The sequence below is a fragment of the Phyllobates terribilis genome, unplaced genomic scaffold (assembly GCF_046119375.1).
Source record: "Phyllobates terribilis strain yellow unplaced genomic scaffold, ASM4611937v1 Scaffold_10__3_contigs__length_209671492, whole genome shotgun sequence".
Taxonomy (NCBI): domain Eukaryota; kingdom Metazoa; phylum Chordata; class Amphibia; order Anura; family Dendrobatidae; genus Phyllobates; species Phyllobates terribilis.
The window spans coordinates 54,542,623-54,560,191 of NW_027362770.1; the positions used below are offsets into that span (position 1 = coordinate 54,542,623).

The 17,569-nt window shown below is 39.4% G+C and overlaps 1 protein-coding gene across 3 annotated transcripts in view; it reads right to left on the minus strand.

Annotated features, from left to right (window-relative positions):
- The window catches only part of FSTL4 (follistatin like 4), a 1,654,952-nt gene that overhangs the window by 219,382 nt on the left and 1,418,001 nt on the right, over window positions 1-17,569 (minus strand). For all 3 annotated transcript variants that reach the window (XM_073649560.1, XM_073649559.1, XM_073649558.1), the window contains exon 8: window positions 11,605-11,725. In XM_073649560.1, coding sequence (XP_073505661.1) covers window positions 11,605-11,725 — 121 coding nt within the window. The remainder of the gene's footprint in view (window positions 1-11,604; window positions 11,726-17,569) is intronic.

Sequence of the window (17,569 nt, forward strand, 5' to 3'; positions counted from 1 at the left end):
GACTAATAGACCAAGTCCCACACACTGCTAGAAGCCCAAATATTTTTTCAGAGCTAGATGCAGAAAAAAATTATTTTTAATTTGCAACCTGATGGAGGTCAGTATAGATGGACTAATAGACCAAGTCCCACACACTGCTTGAAGCCCAAATATTTTTTCAGAGCTAGATGCAGAAAAAAATTATATTCAATTTGCAACCTGCTGGAGGTCAGTATAGAAGGACTAATAGAACAAGTCCCACACACTGCTAGAAGCCCAAATATTTTTTCAGAGCTAGATGCAGAAAAAAATTATTTTTAATTTGCAACCTGATGGAGGTCAGTATAGATGGACTAATAGACCAAGTCCCACACACTGCTAGAAGCCCAAATATTTTTTCAGAGCTAGATGCAGAAAAAAATTATTTTTAATTTGCAACCTGATGGAGGTCAGTATAGATGGACTAATAGAACAAGTCCCACACGCTGCTAGAAGCCCAAATATTTTTTCAGAGATAAATGAAGAAAAAAATTATTTTTCATTTGCAACCTGATGGAGGTCAGTATAGATGGACTAATAGACCAAGTCCCACACACTGCTAGAAGCCCAAATATTTTTTAGAGCTAGATGCAGAAAAAAATTATTTTTAATTTGCAACCTGATGGAGGTCAGTATAGATGGACTAATAGACCAAGTCCCACACACCGCTAGAAGCCCAAATATTTTTTCAGAGCTAGATGCAGAAAAAAATTATATTCAATTTGCAACCTGCTGGAGGTCAGTATAGAAGGACTAATAGAACAAGTCCCACACACTGCTAGAAGCCCAAATATTTTTTCAGAGCTAAATGAAGAAAAAAATTATTTTTAATTTGCAACCTGATGGAGGTCAGTATAGATGGACTAATAGACCAAGTCCCACACACTGCTAGAAGCCCAAATATTTTTTCAGAGCTAGATGCAGAAAAAAATTATATTCAGTTTGCAACCTGATGGAGGTCAGTATAGATGGACTAATAGAATGATGCTATGCCCAAAAGATTTTACTTCACTAGGTGCAGTAAAAAAATTGGTATTCTATACACAGGTGGTATATCTTGCAACACAGATAGGCTACTCCACTGACTAACACACTCTGCAATAGGCCAAAAAGGATTTGGTTTGCTAGATTCAGCCAAATGCTGTGAAAAAAACTTGCACAGCACTGGCACAGACCTGCCTGGCAAAAACTGATAGGAACTGATGTAACCTAGTCCTGAAAAGGACTCCAATTACAATTAGTCTTTACTCCCACAATCTATCTATTTAAGAGCACAGACCTGCTTGATAAAAGTCGTAGGAAATGCTGTAACCTAGTCCTTAAAAGGACTGCAATCACAACTATTCCCTACTCCCAAGCTATCTGTATATTTGTGCGAAAATTGGCTTGAAATTAACAAGGTATAGCGCACACAGCAACAGCGGTGCCGTCTAACACGCAGCTGCAGCAGTGAGAAAATGGTGGCGACGGGGAAAATGTCTTGGTCTTATAGGGCAAGGACATGTGACATACACTGCCAATCACACATGCCCTTGCTTGTGTGAAAAAAAGCACTTCGCTCCGTGTGTGCGCTGCTGATAGGCTGACAGATTGCACCTCCCCACTGCAAATGCGGGAAAGAGAAAAAAAAATGGAGATCTTCATAGTTCCTGCAGAGATCCATCCCCTGCCCCTCCCCCCGCCCCGCTGTACACTCAAACTGCGTATTAACATTAATTTTCATCATTACTGAGAAAAAATCCAGTTATGATTTTGGTGCACGAACAGTTATCGAACATAACCTCGAACAGCCGAATTTTTCTCAAATTGTTCGTGTTCGCCGACCGGCTCGAACACCGCCCAAAACAGCTCGAATTTGAGATTGGCGAACAGTTCGAGTAGAACAACGCTCATCTCTACTTAGGAGACCATGATACAGTTTACGATCATGGTCATGATCATGATCTCTCTCTCTCTCTCTCTGTATATATATATATATACACATATATATCTTTTTAAATAATTTTCAATAAACTTATCTTTTATCTATAATTGTTGTTTGGTTGTTTATGGTTACTTCACCCGCAGGTGGCAACACCATTTCTTCAATATGTATAGGAGTACTTCACCACTCTATTCCTGTTTCCAGTAAATAAAGGGAGGACACCGTAGAATATTGTGGATATGTTCTCAACCTAGATAGATGATTTGTGCTATGTGAATTCTGTTATAGTCTGTCTATGGTATTGAAGCATCTAATGTGCCTGTGTAAAGGTCATTGTAGAGGGAGGGAGAACAGGGTCAGCTGTGATATTGCATATTGTGAATGGTGGATTTTGGTTCATCAGCTGCGTATAGAGGTGATATCTGTCATTTCAGTCTTCTCTGTGATAGTATTGAGACTTTTGAATTGTCTTCTCTAAAGAATAGGAAGTATGCAAAGAACAGGAACTATTAGTCCGGTGTGAAAAGTGAAAAATTACAACTTTTTTTCTAGACAGAGGGTAATATTAAAAAAAATGGCAACGATAAAAATTTTTAAAAAACATTTTAAAACAATGGGTAATTTTTTGATGACACATTTTCTTTAATCCCAGCAAGGAGGTATGGACACCAGAATAGTTACTAGTTAGAAGAAGATTCAGTATTGTTATAGTCATCAGCAAAGCAGTGACAGTTGCCTGAAGAGCGATCAGGCCAGAGAATGAGATGGAAGTATTGTCAGGAATAGAGCTATGAGTAAGAACAGGATCTACCATGCATAATATTGCATTATTCTGATAGTTTGATGCAGACAGAAGAATTAACAAATGTAATGGAATAAGAGTACCTGGCAATTGCTTTGTGGATTATGATAACAATATTTCGAAAACTTGTCAGATGATTTAAGCTGTAAAACCCTAAGGTCACCACTGATTTCTCCTTGCCCGATACAAAAAAAGGAGAATAATGTAAATCTAGTTGGGTTGGGCAGAAAGTAGCAGGTGGGAATCTTTCTAATTACCATTCTCCCCATATCTGTGTATTTTTTTAAAAATTTTTTATCTTTAATGCTGCAACATTTCAGGGTAAAACATAGTTGACTGCCATGAGGGAGCCTGTCCATGAACCATACCGCCTATGGCACCTGATAGGTTCCTTTTATACAGGGTGACTACTCACAACTTTGCCAGGAAAATTTTCTGTAACTTCTAAAAGAGATGGTCGACCGTATTGAGATTTGGACTGTACATACTTTGGTTCATGTGAAGTGAGAGTGCAGTGAACCTCAGCGACAGTGATGAGAAACTTGTCACCCCACTAGTTGTCTCCACTATGAGATAGACTTGCTGCACACATTTCTGCACTTCGGTAGTTTTTATGGTGCTTGCATTTCACTTGTGACAAATTCCTTCTTTATTTGTTAACAATATACAGAAACAGTTTGAGCGTATTTTCACTGTGAAAGGTTATTTGAAAACTGAGTCCTTAAAGAGGTGCCAAAGTGACTTTCTAAAGAAGTTTGAAGGTTGAAGTCCACCATCCAAACTGTGTATTGAAGCCTTCTTTGATGACAGAATAATCTCCAAAAGACTTCTGCCACCAAGAAAGCCTGATTTAACACCACCATTTTTTTTCCTTTGGGGCCATTTGAAAGATCGGGTGTACAGTAATGAGCCACGAGCATTACAGGTACTCCAGGATAACATACAATGAGAAATTCAGGCTATGACCCCAGACATCCTGCGGAATACATTCAACAATATGGAGTGGCACATGCAGGCATGCTTGGATGCCAACTGTGTACACTTGCTTTAAAACATCAGTTTCTCATGAATCAAGGTACGTACAGTGCAAATTTCAGTACGCTAGATCGTCTCTTTTAGAAGTTACAGCAATTTTTCCGGGTAAAGTAGCAAGGGAATCACCCTGAACTTGCCACAGAATTGTATTAATACAGAGTCTTGAAAATGGTTCTAAAAAATAATAAGAAACACAGACTTAAATTCATGAACTAATTTTGATGTCTTTGTATTTAGCACTGGAATGGTTATATGTATTTCATATCTACACTGTTAAAATTACATGATTAACAAGGTCTAATAAGATAAATGTCCATCAGATTCATCCAAATGATTTGAAAGGACAAAGGACATTGTTCACAACCACAATGCATGATCCAGTCCAGAAGTGCTACATTGTCCCTCCTGATCCCAATTGCCAATCCACTGGACTAAACATCCAGAAAATAATTTGACACATTTATATAAGCATTTATGTTATTTTCTTTTAAAAAGCATATAAGCCTTTTTTAAGCTAGCAATGGCTTCCACTGTGACCAGTAGATTATTCCACAGATTAATAGTTCTTGTGGTAAAGATGCCTTGCATCTTCTTGAGATTCAATGTTTCTTTCTTCAGATGGAGGGTGTAGCCCCTTGTTTCTTGAGTGGGATTTACATGAAACAACTTTGACCATACTTTCTTGTATGGACCATTTATGTACTTCTAAAAACAACTTTGAAGAAAGTTAGGCCCAATTTATCAAACATTTTGTACCAGTAATCTACGTAAAACTGAGTAGCTCAAAAGGTTTGTGACTTTTGTTGTTTTCATGCCGGTTAAAAAAGATTTTTGAAAAGTGGCTGGAGCTTGGTGGAGGGGGAAGGGTAGGCATTGGCAAGTTTGATAAATTCATCATAATTTATGCCACAGCACTTGGAACATGGGAGCTGAATTTTCATGTATTTTATTGATTTTGGTGCGTGTTGCTCTAGCTGACCCTTCATCAACAAAAGCCTATAATAGGCCAGTCTTGAAGAATCTACCCCTTGAATTGTTAAAGCATTTTTCTTTGCAAAATGAAAACTGCAGCATTAAAAGTAAAGCTAGGTTCACACCAGCATCTGATCCTCTTTTAGCATGCTCCACTGTTTTCAATTTAAATGACGGGTACCATAATGGAAACCTAAGTGATCCCTTTATAGTCAATGGAGTCCATCTGGCATGGCTTGTGTCTTTTACTGCTGTGATAGATTTTTTTCAGAAGCTGTCTTTTCTGTTTTTATGTCAGTTTAAACCTAGACACATACTAAAGCAAGAACAAAGTTTAATTTTTGTAGTTGTAAATAAAACATTTATGCTAGAAAAATGGAAGTCAACTGTTTGCCCTATCTACAACCACCTTTGTTTTAGATGAGACCAAAAAAGTTCATGGTGCTTTCATTATGCAAGTGGAAAAGAGCACTTGGACAGGAGACTGCAGCCCAGAAATGGTAAATATTCATCATGAGGCAATGGTATTGGGATATGGGTGTAAAAGGGTGGGGACTTTATCATTGTCCTACACAAAAATGGCCTAGTAACACAAGCTGATTTGGTTCTGTTGAAAACCAATGTAAACTTTACTCTTGAGCTGGTCCCAAGTATGAGCTGGTCCAGGGTTTGAGTGTACGTGTATTGTAGGTGACATCTGTATATTTACATTATGCTCAATTTGAACTCACAATCGCAAATGCAAAATGGATGGATGACTTTCTCCTTCAGTCATTCATCACCTTTGACTTGGGAAAACCACGGTTGTGAAGAAAAAAAAATTCTTTAAAAGATAGCAGCAACATTGCGTTCGACTGCTCTATTATAGTGACTACTGATGATTAACCACACGCCACCCAACTGACAGCCTATAGTAACTGACTTACATCTTTTCAGAACAGGCATCATAGTTTTACCATTTTGAATGAATGTATTAAATTGAATTTAATCACTTTACTGCTTGATTGACCATTCGTGAATAAAGACCATTGCTATCCACTTGTATGAACCTGAACCCTTTTATATAGTGACATTATACCACAGTTTCAGCCACTTTCACAACTTTAACTTTCTCAGGGTTATCAACTTTGCAGTGGTATCTCTCCCCAAGGACACACAGACACTTAAGGCCCCGTCACACTTAGCGACGCTGCAACGATCCCGACAACGATATGACCTGTCAGGGATCGTTGCTGCGTCACTATGTGGTCTCTGGTGAGCTGTCAAACAGGCAGGCTCACCAACGATCAGGGGGAGCAGCGACATCGTGGAAAGAATCTTTCCACGATGTCCTGCTCCTGGTTACGAGCCTGCTGAAGCAGGAGCAGGCTGGTAACTATGGTAAACATCGGGTTACTAGGGGCACACCCGCACCTAGTAACCCGTTGTTTATCATGGTTACCACTCTGCTACAGTGAGCGGGAGGTTACCGCTCACTTTAGCAGGCTCGTAACCATGATAAAGAACGGTTTACTAGGTGTGCGTGTGCCCCTAGTAACCCGATGTTTATCATGGTTACCAGCCTGATCGCTGCTCCCACTGGTCACACACAGCGATGTGTGCTGACCAGCGGGAGAGCAATGACCAAAAAATGGTCCAGGACACTTTGCAGCGATCAGCGACCTCACAGCAGGAGCCTGATCGTTGCAAAGTGTCACACATAGCGACATCGCTGGTGATGTCGCTGTTGCGTCACCAAAACCGTGACACAGCAGCGATCTCGCTAGCGATCTCTCTATGTGAGACGGGGGCTTAAGCCTCCTGCACAATCTCTTTTCAGTTCCCCATAGGTGACTCCAGGGCCTTCTTCATGACTTGGCCTCTATCTAAGAGAAACTCACAGTCCACCTCATTTCCTGAAAACTACTGCCAGGCCATCATCGGCTTTGCATCCTGCTCTGCAGTTACAGTGTATTGGTACACAGCTTGATGATTACAAAACAACTCAGTTACTCAGCTTACCAACACTGGGCACAGTGTTTGTGTCTCATAACCTTGCCAGCAGAGATGATGAGGTTTCTGTTCACTTTGACTACAAATCTGTTGTAAGTAGACTTCAACCACTCAGACAAGACATGAAGAAATGAAATGCAACCACCTAAAAGGGTTTTCCCCTTTAATATGATGTTTGGCCCAGGCTGCAGTTTATTAAAACATAATAAAAATACACTGTATTCAACTTCTCCAGGTTTACTGGTGAGTCTCCAATGCTGCTCCCGGAGTCTGGCATTGGCTGCAGCACTGACATCATGTCGTCAATGCGTCAGCCAATCAGTGACTGTCTACATAGGAAGAACCGCTGAACTCACTGATTGGCTGACTCGCTGTTATGTTTTAGCAAATTGCAGCTGTGGCTGAATATCATCTGAAAGGGGACAACTCCTTTAAGACTGGATATATAAAAAAAAGCATTGGACGTTCTTCACAACCATTCAGCTGGAATTTACAAGGACTTCTAGCTCAAAATACTAGCAGTATTGTGCACTCTCTGTCTTACTGTTCTCTTAATATGTAGCCTCGTTCAAATAGAAACTGTGCAGATCCATGCTACTACATCCACACACATGGCCAGAAACATTATATTTCTATTTGTAGACTGTAGCAGAAACAATATCCTACAAATCCGTACCGCACACAAAAGCAACACAACAAACATCTCACCAACAAAACATCATTGTCTAGCCAAGACTCACTGATATGCAACATTCAGCTCAAGAGCACATCTGTGCAATTTTCGGTATGTGTGCACTCTTGTGCTTTGAGCACACCTTTACACTGAGTGATAGGTGGCATCGTAATTGTGGGACATGTATGTGGCTACAGTAAATGTAGACACACATATCTATGTGCATTTGAGGGTTGAGGGGGAGCACATATTTCGGACTTTGGTCATATGTCTGTACTCTGTGTCAGCAGTTAGTGCAGGATTTGTGGTCATTTGTATAGGAGTAAGTAGCTATCACTAGAGGTAGAGGTGCGCTAGCTGTGACTTTGTCTGCACTCATTACCTGGCACCGCCAGTGGTAAAACAGCCACAAAAGGAAGGACGCAAAGTAATTTTCCTATATATTATTTACTATAAAGGCGATTGATTCTTCTGATAACCTCCAGTGGAAGCAGAAGCTAAAACCAGTGGATTGAATCATCGTATTAAACTTTTTCTTTTGTACAATATGGCAATCTGTTCTTACTCTCTTACTCTGCACTATGCTTTCCTGTACCATTCACTAAATATATTTCATTGATATTTTATTTCTTTCTATAATTGGGATTTCTAACTTGCATGACATTTATAGTGAAAAAACACAATAGCCTTTAAAATGCACTATTTCTCATAGACTGTATGGAAAGGGCATTGCTAGAGGGGGATTGCCTTATCATCACCGCAGACATGTGATAAATACTAGGCTTTCAGGATATAAATCCATGCTGATGTGTTTATAGTCATTCATTAAATAAGCCTCTTTCTCATTTATAAATGACTTAATTATCTGTAAGGGACTTGCATATATGATTTATGATGGAAGTTTTTATGTAAATACCATCTTAAAGTTCAATGATTATCATGACAAGGCTACCTGGTTTTATTATTGTGAAGCTTGTAAACTCAAGTCTATGTCTTTTATGACATATTGCTTTCCTCTCAGATTATGCTATAGGCAATAATATGATTAAAAATCCAATTTCATATGGTTTCCTACTCATGAAAACTAGTCAACACCTGTATATAACATTATACTCATGGTAAGAATGTGACAGAACCTGAATATTTGTTAATATCTGCTTTCCAGAAACATCACTTCTATCTAAATTTGCCCAAATCTCTCCCTTTTGTTGTATTGTTTGTGGGGTATGTTTGGAAATCATGTTGCAGGAAGCACATTTTATATATTACCAATAAAACAGAAAACCCTTGGATAGCTGTTTGGATCTTTAAAAATTGGGTCTCAGTTCATTATCTTGACATCTTCACATATACACATATATATTATAGACGTACAGTACAGACCAAAAGTTTGGACACACCTTCTCATTTAAAGATTTTTCTGTATTTTTATGACTATGAAAATTGTACATTCACACTGAAGGCATCAAAACTATGAATTAACACATGTGGAATTATATACTTAACAAAAAAGTGTGAAACAACTGAAAATATGTCTTATATTTTAGGTTCTTCAAAGTAGCCACCTTTTGCTTTGATGACTGCTTTGCACACTCTTGGCATTCTCTTGATGAGCTTCAAGAGGTAGTCACCGGAAATGGTTTTCACTTCACAGGTGTGCCCTGTCAGGTTTAATAAGTGGGATTTCTTGCCTTATAAATGGGGTTGGGACCATCAGTTGTGTTGTGCAGAAGTCAGGTGGATACACAGCTGATAGTCCTACTGAATAGACTGTTAGAATTTGTATTATTGCAAGAAAAAAGCAGCTAAGTAAATGAAAACGAGTGGCCATCATTACTTTAAGAAATAAAGGTCAGTCAGTCCGAAAAATTGGGCAAACTTTGAAAGTGTCCCCAAGTGCAGTTGCAAATACCATCAAGCGCTACAAAGAAACTGGCTCACATGAGGACCGCCCCAGGAAAGGAAGACCAAGAGTCACCTCTGCTTCTGAGGATAAGTTTATCCGAGTCACCGGCCTCAGAATTTGCAGGTTAACAGCAGCTCAGATTAGAGACCAGGTCAATGCCACACAGAGTTCTAGCAGCAGACACATCTCTACAACAATTGTTAAGAGGAGACTTTGTGCGGCAGGCCTTCATGGTAAAATAGCTGCTAGGAAACCACTGCTAAGGACAGACAACAAGCAGAAGAGACTTGTTTGGGCTAAAGAGCACAAGGAATGGACACTAGACAAGTGGAAATCTGTGCTTTGGTCTGATGAGTCGAAATTTGAGATCTTTGGTTTCAACCACCGTGTCTTTATGCGACGCAGAAAAGGTGAACGGATGGACTCTACATGTCTGGTTCCCACCGTGAAGCATGGAGGAGGAGGTGTGATGGTGTGGGGGGGCTTTGCTGGTGACACTTTTTGGGATTTATTCAAAATTGAAGGCATACTGAACCAGCATGGCTACCACAGCATCTTGCAGCAGCATGCTTTTCCATCCAGTTTGCATTTAGTTGGACCATCATTTATTTTTCAACAGGATAATGGCCCCAAACACACCTCCAGACTGTGTAAGGGCTATTTCACCAAGAAGGAGAGTGATGGGGTGCTAAGCAAGATGACCTGGCCTCCACAGTCACCAGACCAGAACCCAATCGAGGTGGTTTGGGGTGAGCTGGATCGCAGAGTGAACGCAAAAGGGCCAACAAGTGCTAAGCATCTCTGGGAACTCCTTCAAGATTGTTGGAAGACCATTTCTGGTGACTGCCTCTTGAAGCTCATCAAGAGGATGCCAAGAGTGTGCAAAGCAGTCATCAAAGCAAAAGGTGTCTACTTTGAAGAACCTAGAATATAAGACATATTTTCGGTTGTTTCACACTTTTTTGTTAACTATATAATTCCACATGTGTTAGTTCATAGTTTTGATGCCTTCAGTGTGAATGTACAATTTTCATAGTCATGAAAATACAGAAAAATCTTTCAATGAGAAGATGTGTCCAAACTTTTGGTCTGTACTGTATGGTATACGGACAAAAGTATTGGGATACACTTTTAAATCATTAAATTCACGATTTTCATTCAGTCCCATTGTCACAGTCATATAAAATCAAACATCTCACCATTATGTCTGTACAAACATTAGTGAAAGAATGGCTCAATCTAAGGTGATCACTGATATTAGCATGGTACTATTGAAAGGTAGAAGCATTAGGAACCACAGCAGCTTAGCCGTAAAGTTACAAAGCAGGGGCGCCGAGTGCTGAGAGTCCATTAAAATTGCCAACAGTCCTCTGAATCAATAACCACAAAGTCCATAACTCTTATGGTATTAACATCAGCACAAAATCTGTGTACTGAATGTTCAATTGCATGACTTACATCACCAAGCACAATGACAAGTGCTGGATGGAGTGGTGTAAAGCCTGGAGTCACTGGACTCTTGAGCAGTTGAAACATATCCTGTTGAGTGATGAATCAAATTATTCTACCAAGCAGGTTGATGGATGAGTCTGGGATGGATGAATGCCAGGACAATGCTACTTGTCTGACTGAATTGTGCCAACTATAAAGGTTGGTAGAGGAGGGATAATGTTATAGGCTTTTTTTAAGTGTCTATGTAGACCCCTCAGTTCCACTAAAGGGAAATCTTAATGTTTCAGCAAATCAAGACATTTTGGATAATTGCAGCTTCCAACTTTTTGGCAGCAGGTTGGGGAAGGTCTTTTTTCAGCTCCAGCATGACTGTTCAGATTTTTACTGTTCAGCACAAAGCCTTGGCCTTAAGCTCATCGAGCACCTTTAGAATAAACTGGAACTGAGATTGTGAACCATGTAAATGTGTCCAAAATTAGTGTCTGACCTCACAAATGCTTTTCTGGATGAGTGGGAAAAAAATTCTAGACACCTTCAAAATCTTGTAGAAAATATTCCTAAAGGAGTGAAGCAGTTTTAGCTGCCATGGGGTACCAACTTCTTATTAATATCTAAGTATTTTGAATAGAAACTTCTGTAGGTATAATATGTAGGTATTTCATTCCTTCTGCAAATATAATGTACATTTTATACATTTGACAAACAATGTGATTTTACATTGTACATATAATTGTCTAAAAGAATATAATTCATCACTTCTAACTTTCATCTAACATTTGCAATATCTTAACAGCGGTATTTGTGAATTGTCGTACGTGCCATTTACTAACCATTCACCTGAAGGATGTGGGTCTGGTAGAGATCATCGTAGCCATAAGCATGGCAGGTATAATTGCCCATATGAATGGTTGTTACCTTGGTGATGTACAGCGAATTGTCTTCCCCAAAATCCTGTGAAAAAAAAAGTAATGAAGTGTAAATGAATCAAAATCTTTTCCAAATTGTAATGATGAAAGTGGTTGTCCACTACTTGTACAACCCCTTCTCAATCACTATGTTACCCCTTAACATTGTAACACCTATACTCACCTCCAGTACTAGCGCCATTCCAGTGGTTTCTGCACCGTCTCTCCTGGGGCTCGCATGACGTAACAGTGTCCCTGTGGCCAATCAGGGGCTTCTTGACTGTTCCCTCCTTCTGACAAATCAGACATCTTGAGTAAGTGAGAGAGCAGTCGCTGCTCTTACGTTCTCTGGATGTCAGTTACCTCTGAAGGAGGGCACAGTGGAATGGCTGCTGATTGGTCATAGGGACACTGTTATTTCATGCGAGCCCCAGGAGAGCCAGCACCGACACCTAAGGAATGGCGTTGCCACCGGTGGTGAGTATGGAGGTGAGTAAAAGTGTTATTATTTTATAAGGAGAAAACATGATTGTCCAAGTGGTGGACAACCCCGGTACCATGTGGCACATATGGAATAACAGTGCAAAGTCCTCATAAACTAGCCTTCGCTTTCTTTAAGCCTTTCAGAAATAATCTAGAAAAGACCTCTTTAGGACCAAAAAACTTGCACTACAGATTGTTCCATATTTACTAACAATTCAATAGATAAAATTGGGAAATTTAAGCCCAAGGGACAACCTAAAACGGCACAATACTCCACCAAACACAAACTTTGTTCACTTTGCTTTGCAGCAAAGTCTCAACTATTAAAAACCTAATTTTCATAGCAGTTACCAAATTTCTATCCACATAAAAGCAGATTTGTCAGCTGAATGCAAGGGCAGTATATTACAGCTACAAGTCCATACTCTTATACGCCAAAGCAGCACAAAACTACTTTGGTTAATCGGAGGATTAAAAGTATATGCCAGTCTCATAGTCCACTGTTAGGGTGTATTCCCACATTGAGTTGCATGTTTTACAACATAAAGCAAAAATCGTGACATTAAATCCATTTCAATTGACATTATATACATTGGTATAAGACATCGAAGAGAAGAAAATATATTTGCAGCGGAGAGGCTATTTACTGCCAACATGCAGAAGAGCAAACATTCACTATTCACAGCGATACATCAATGTCAGCCATGAAAGATATTCTGAAGTTGTGTTTCTTAAATTCAGCCCTGAAATGTCACTAAAAGTTGATTTTAAAGAAATTCTGCAAGGAAAAATGGCTTAAATAATTGCTGACCAAACTAAATACATCAACTGACCTGTGGCTGATGAACTATGGTCACACTATGAGACCGTCCATTTTCTACAGTAAGTGCTTGTAACACTCTAATGCCCTTCTTATCAAATTTAATCTAAATACGTTTTTATGCTTTACAGTTTTCCTCAGCAGTGCTGCTAGGCTAAAGTTGACTTCACTCCTCCATTAATTGACTTCTGAAGCCCCCATAATATGAAATATTGTAGTGAAACCAAGGGCTAATGCACACAAAAATGTTACGGCTGTGGAAAAATGCTGGGTTGCAATATGGCACCCATAGTTTTCTGTGGGACCCAGCTATACCATATAGATTACTTTTTACATAAATTCTATAAAAAATGCAGGTTCTTCATTAAGGAGCTATCATCCTCTCGAAACATAGAGAATAAATCTGTAATTGGCATTGCATTGAACCCCATCTGGTGGCACATTGAGCACCTAAGGCATCGTAGTGGGGTCTCAGAATGCGTTGTACAGCCGCCTGCACTTGGCTCTGCCATATGCAAGTTACTTTAGGCTGCCTTCAAATATCCACATTTTGACTCTACAAAAATAGATGCCAAAATAAGTTATTATTGAGTCATTGGTCTGTCTATTTATGCGAAGTGATATTTGCTGGTATTACAATTCCTACAGGACAATGGAGCTATAGTTATAGAAGAGTGGTTCAGCTATTTGGATTTTGTAATCTGACTGCTGTGTAAATGTGATGACAGCAATGATGACAGCGATTGGATAGGAATAAATAGCAGGTCAGATAATGATTGACTCCAATTATTTTGCCCAATTTCACCTAGTGATTATTCCTACAAGCAGGATCATTGTGCACAGGCTGAGACCGGCCATAGGCATTAGTTAAGATTACATTTTCCAGTTTCGGCAGATTATCTGACATTAACTATCTGCATGTTTTTGGAGAAACAAACTATTAATGTCAGGTCAGTTTTTTGTTTCAAACATTTTTAATCAATGAGCATTGCAATAAAGTAGACAGATTTTAATGTAAAGCCAGTGGCCAGTTTAAGATTTAACTAATTCTCACCGTGATCAGTTTACATTTTTTTTGTTTACTTAAATTTTTCTCCCCTGTTTTTGAAGAGTCGTTATTGAAAGCTGTCATTTTATTTACCATGTCATGTACTTTTTCAATAAAAATAAGGATGTATACTGTGGAATAAAGGAAACGTGGAATTCTGCAACAGCTATGTTAGGTTTTATGAAGTTCATTGTGCGCTAAAAAGGACATACAGATTGGTATGATTATGGCAAAATTATATTTATATAGTTTTACTATATGTTTCACTACTTTAAAAACTATATTTATTCGTGTGATCAATCGGAGAACCATTACTTTTTTGTTCTTCATCAGAACTGTATGAGGGCCTGTTTTTTGTGTGGGGACAACTAAAATTTTTGTTCATCCCTTTTGGGGGAACTTACAATTATTCAAGAATACTCAGCCAGGTATGTTTTTCTATGAAACGCTGAAGCATTTCAGAGAAAAACATACTTTTCATTGCCACCGGGCACAAGCAATGAGGTAGACTATTCGGATAGGCCGGTCCCTGCCCGCTGCCCAGTATTGATAGGTCTCTTTCTACGTGCGTGTTAGGGCATACTTGCTATACACACTGCAGCATTTCAGAGTAAAACTTACCTGTCTGAGATCGTACAGCCTGAGTCAGATGACTGTATAACTCAGACTAGGATCGCAACGATGATGGAAGACGTTACCTTTGAAACAAGTAGGATCACTTTGCAGCTTGTTTTTGCCCATCTGTAATCCCATAGCAGGTGGCGTCACATTTGCTGCAGGTCACAGTTCCTTTTTTCCTGAAGCGTTTGTACCAGCGCTACGGGCCGGAACACTGAAAACACTACGCTACGATCTTCTGACCTACCCGATCTATCCCGGACTCTGTAGCATTCTATGCAGCAGCATTCATATATTTACCTTGTATCTTCACGGACCGCTTCTTTTACTGACAATAGATGAATTCCCCCACTCCGGCGGTTTGACACATAGCCTCCACGTGTTTCATCCCTTCTACACAGGTAAGCACAGAGTAAACCGTGACTTCCATCTACATGATCCTTTCCTGCTATACATGCTATGTTCACATCGCATTGGGCGTACAGTACTATATTGCACATGTATATCTGCTTTATTTCTATTTTAGCTTCTATAATTTAATTACTCTCCATTGACTTCAATGTGAAAAGTGGATGAAATTAGCGCATGTTGCATTTTTAAAACATATTCATATTTTGCATACACCCATGTGAATAGACTAATAGATTTACATTAGCTTTGTATAACACACAGAAAAGGGAATACTGATGAAAAATACACTCGTATGAAAATTATTCTACTGACATGTTTAATTTACTACAGCACTTACATTTCCTATGAAATAACATTTCAGGGAAAGACTTTTTTATTATAACTGCAGTTGTTAAGTTCCTAGAAATTTGTGAATACATCAATAACTGGGTGTTATCTTCCCCTTATCAGAGGGGAGTTTCCCTGTGTGACAATAAAAGCATTAATTGGGCAGCATCAGAGCGTGCGGAGATACACCCCTCTGATAACGCCCAGTTGTCAATGTATTTATACATTTCTCAGAGGCATAACCTTAGTTACAGCCCAATGAAGAACTCTAAGAGCAAATACGGTAATCCAGAATTGTTATTTCATGAAAAATATCAGTGTTTCCAATTATAGAGAAGCCAGGGGAGTGGACAGTCTCCTTTATGATTGACAATAAGTAAAAAAAAAAGAAAACAAAGGAAGTCATCAAACAAAAGCATAAAACAAAAATATTGTTTTTTTTTCACTATCATCCAAAAAGTTTTAAAAAGAAACTAATTTATCATCACAATATGAAAATGCCAAGAAAAGCGCACGAGATAGAGTCAGGAAGATACAGGAATATTCATCACGCATGATTAATTGTTGCCTTTGTAAGCCTAGCTCTCCTCTAATGGCTATTAATTACACGAGGGATGCTGACATGCATGTAAGTATTTGAAACAAAACAGCATTAGACATGTGATAAGATGTCCATAAATCTTATTCTATTTGCTGTATATTATTTCAATGTCCTTTCCTGTACTGAGAAGTTATCTCCTCAACAAACAGACTGATAATTGCACAATCCATAATAATGCTATTTATGTAGTTTTTTGGTTGATTACTAAGTACTTATTTGTTCTTTGGCCACTCTTTCCTTCTGACATTGACTGGAATAAAGTCGTACTTAGAGCCAGATTTGTTGCAGAATTTGCTCCAACTGTCTCATATACTTAAATGGGGAATGTAAAAATTAATACAAGGAACAATTTAAATATCATGAATGGAGAGGATTTTCTTCTACATTTTGACTTCTCTCTAAATATTTAAATGCTATTAGCAGTAGCTTAGTCAAGATTAGAGATGAGCGAAGGTTTCAATATTCGGATCGGATTACGATCGTCAAATTTGCAATATTCGCCAATTTATTCATCAAATTTTCGCCAAACGCCATAGCATTCAAAGGGGGGCAAAACAAACCATATACACAACACCTTCAAAAGGGCCCAAAAGCTGCAAAAGCACATCGAACTAGGGGTAGACACCTGGAAAGTGCAATCAATTGACCCAGAGTACAAGTACTATAATTATTATTACTATTACAGTGACATTTATTCCGTGGCACTTTACATATGAAAAGGGGTCATCGTCGGTGACTCACCGACTGGTACAAGAGGAGAGAGGACCCTGCCTGCGAGGGCGCACAAACAATCTACAAGGGATGGGTGAGGATACAGTAGGTCAGGGAACAGCTAGTCGTGCACTGGTATGCTGGAGCAAGGGTTACCTCAGATTGTACACTTGTCAGAAGAAGTGGGTCTCCAGCTTCCTTTTCAAGGTTTCCACCGTAGGTATGAGTCTGATGTGTTGGGGTAGAGAGTTACACAGTAGCAGAGATGCACAGGACAAATCTTGCATGCGATTGTGACAAAAAGAGATAAGAGGGAAGTAGAGAAGGAGATCTTGCAAGGATGGGAGGTTGCATGCAGGTAACTAGTACAGGGAGACTAGGTCACACATGTATGGAGGAGACAGGTTTTCGATGGCTTAGTATGCCAAAGTTAGGCTTTTCAACTGGAGTCTCTGGGCAACAGGGAGCCAGAGCAGGGATTGACAGAGGGGAGAAGCCTGGGAATAGCAGGGTGACAGGTGGATTAATCGGACAGCACAGTTTAGGATAGATTGGAGGGGTGTGAGAGTGGTAGAAGGGAGGCCACAGAGCAGGAGCTTGTAGTAAAAGAGGTAGGAGATGATGAGGGCATGCACTGTTGTTTTTCTAGATTCATGGTTGAGGAATGTGCAGATCCCTGAGATACAGTACTTTGTAGTTGGAGTCAGCAGCAAATAGAAAGGGCTTGGATCTGACATTTGAAGGACAGAACAGAGTCAAGCTTGCAGGACTGGGGAGAGTGGGCAGCCATTCACTTTGATGGAAAGGTCAGTTGGTAGGGGATTAATGAGATGGTGAAAAGATGATGCATTCTATTTTATCCATGTTAATT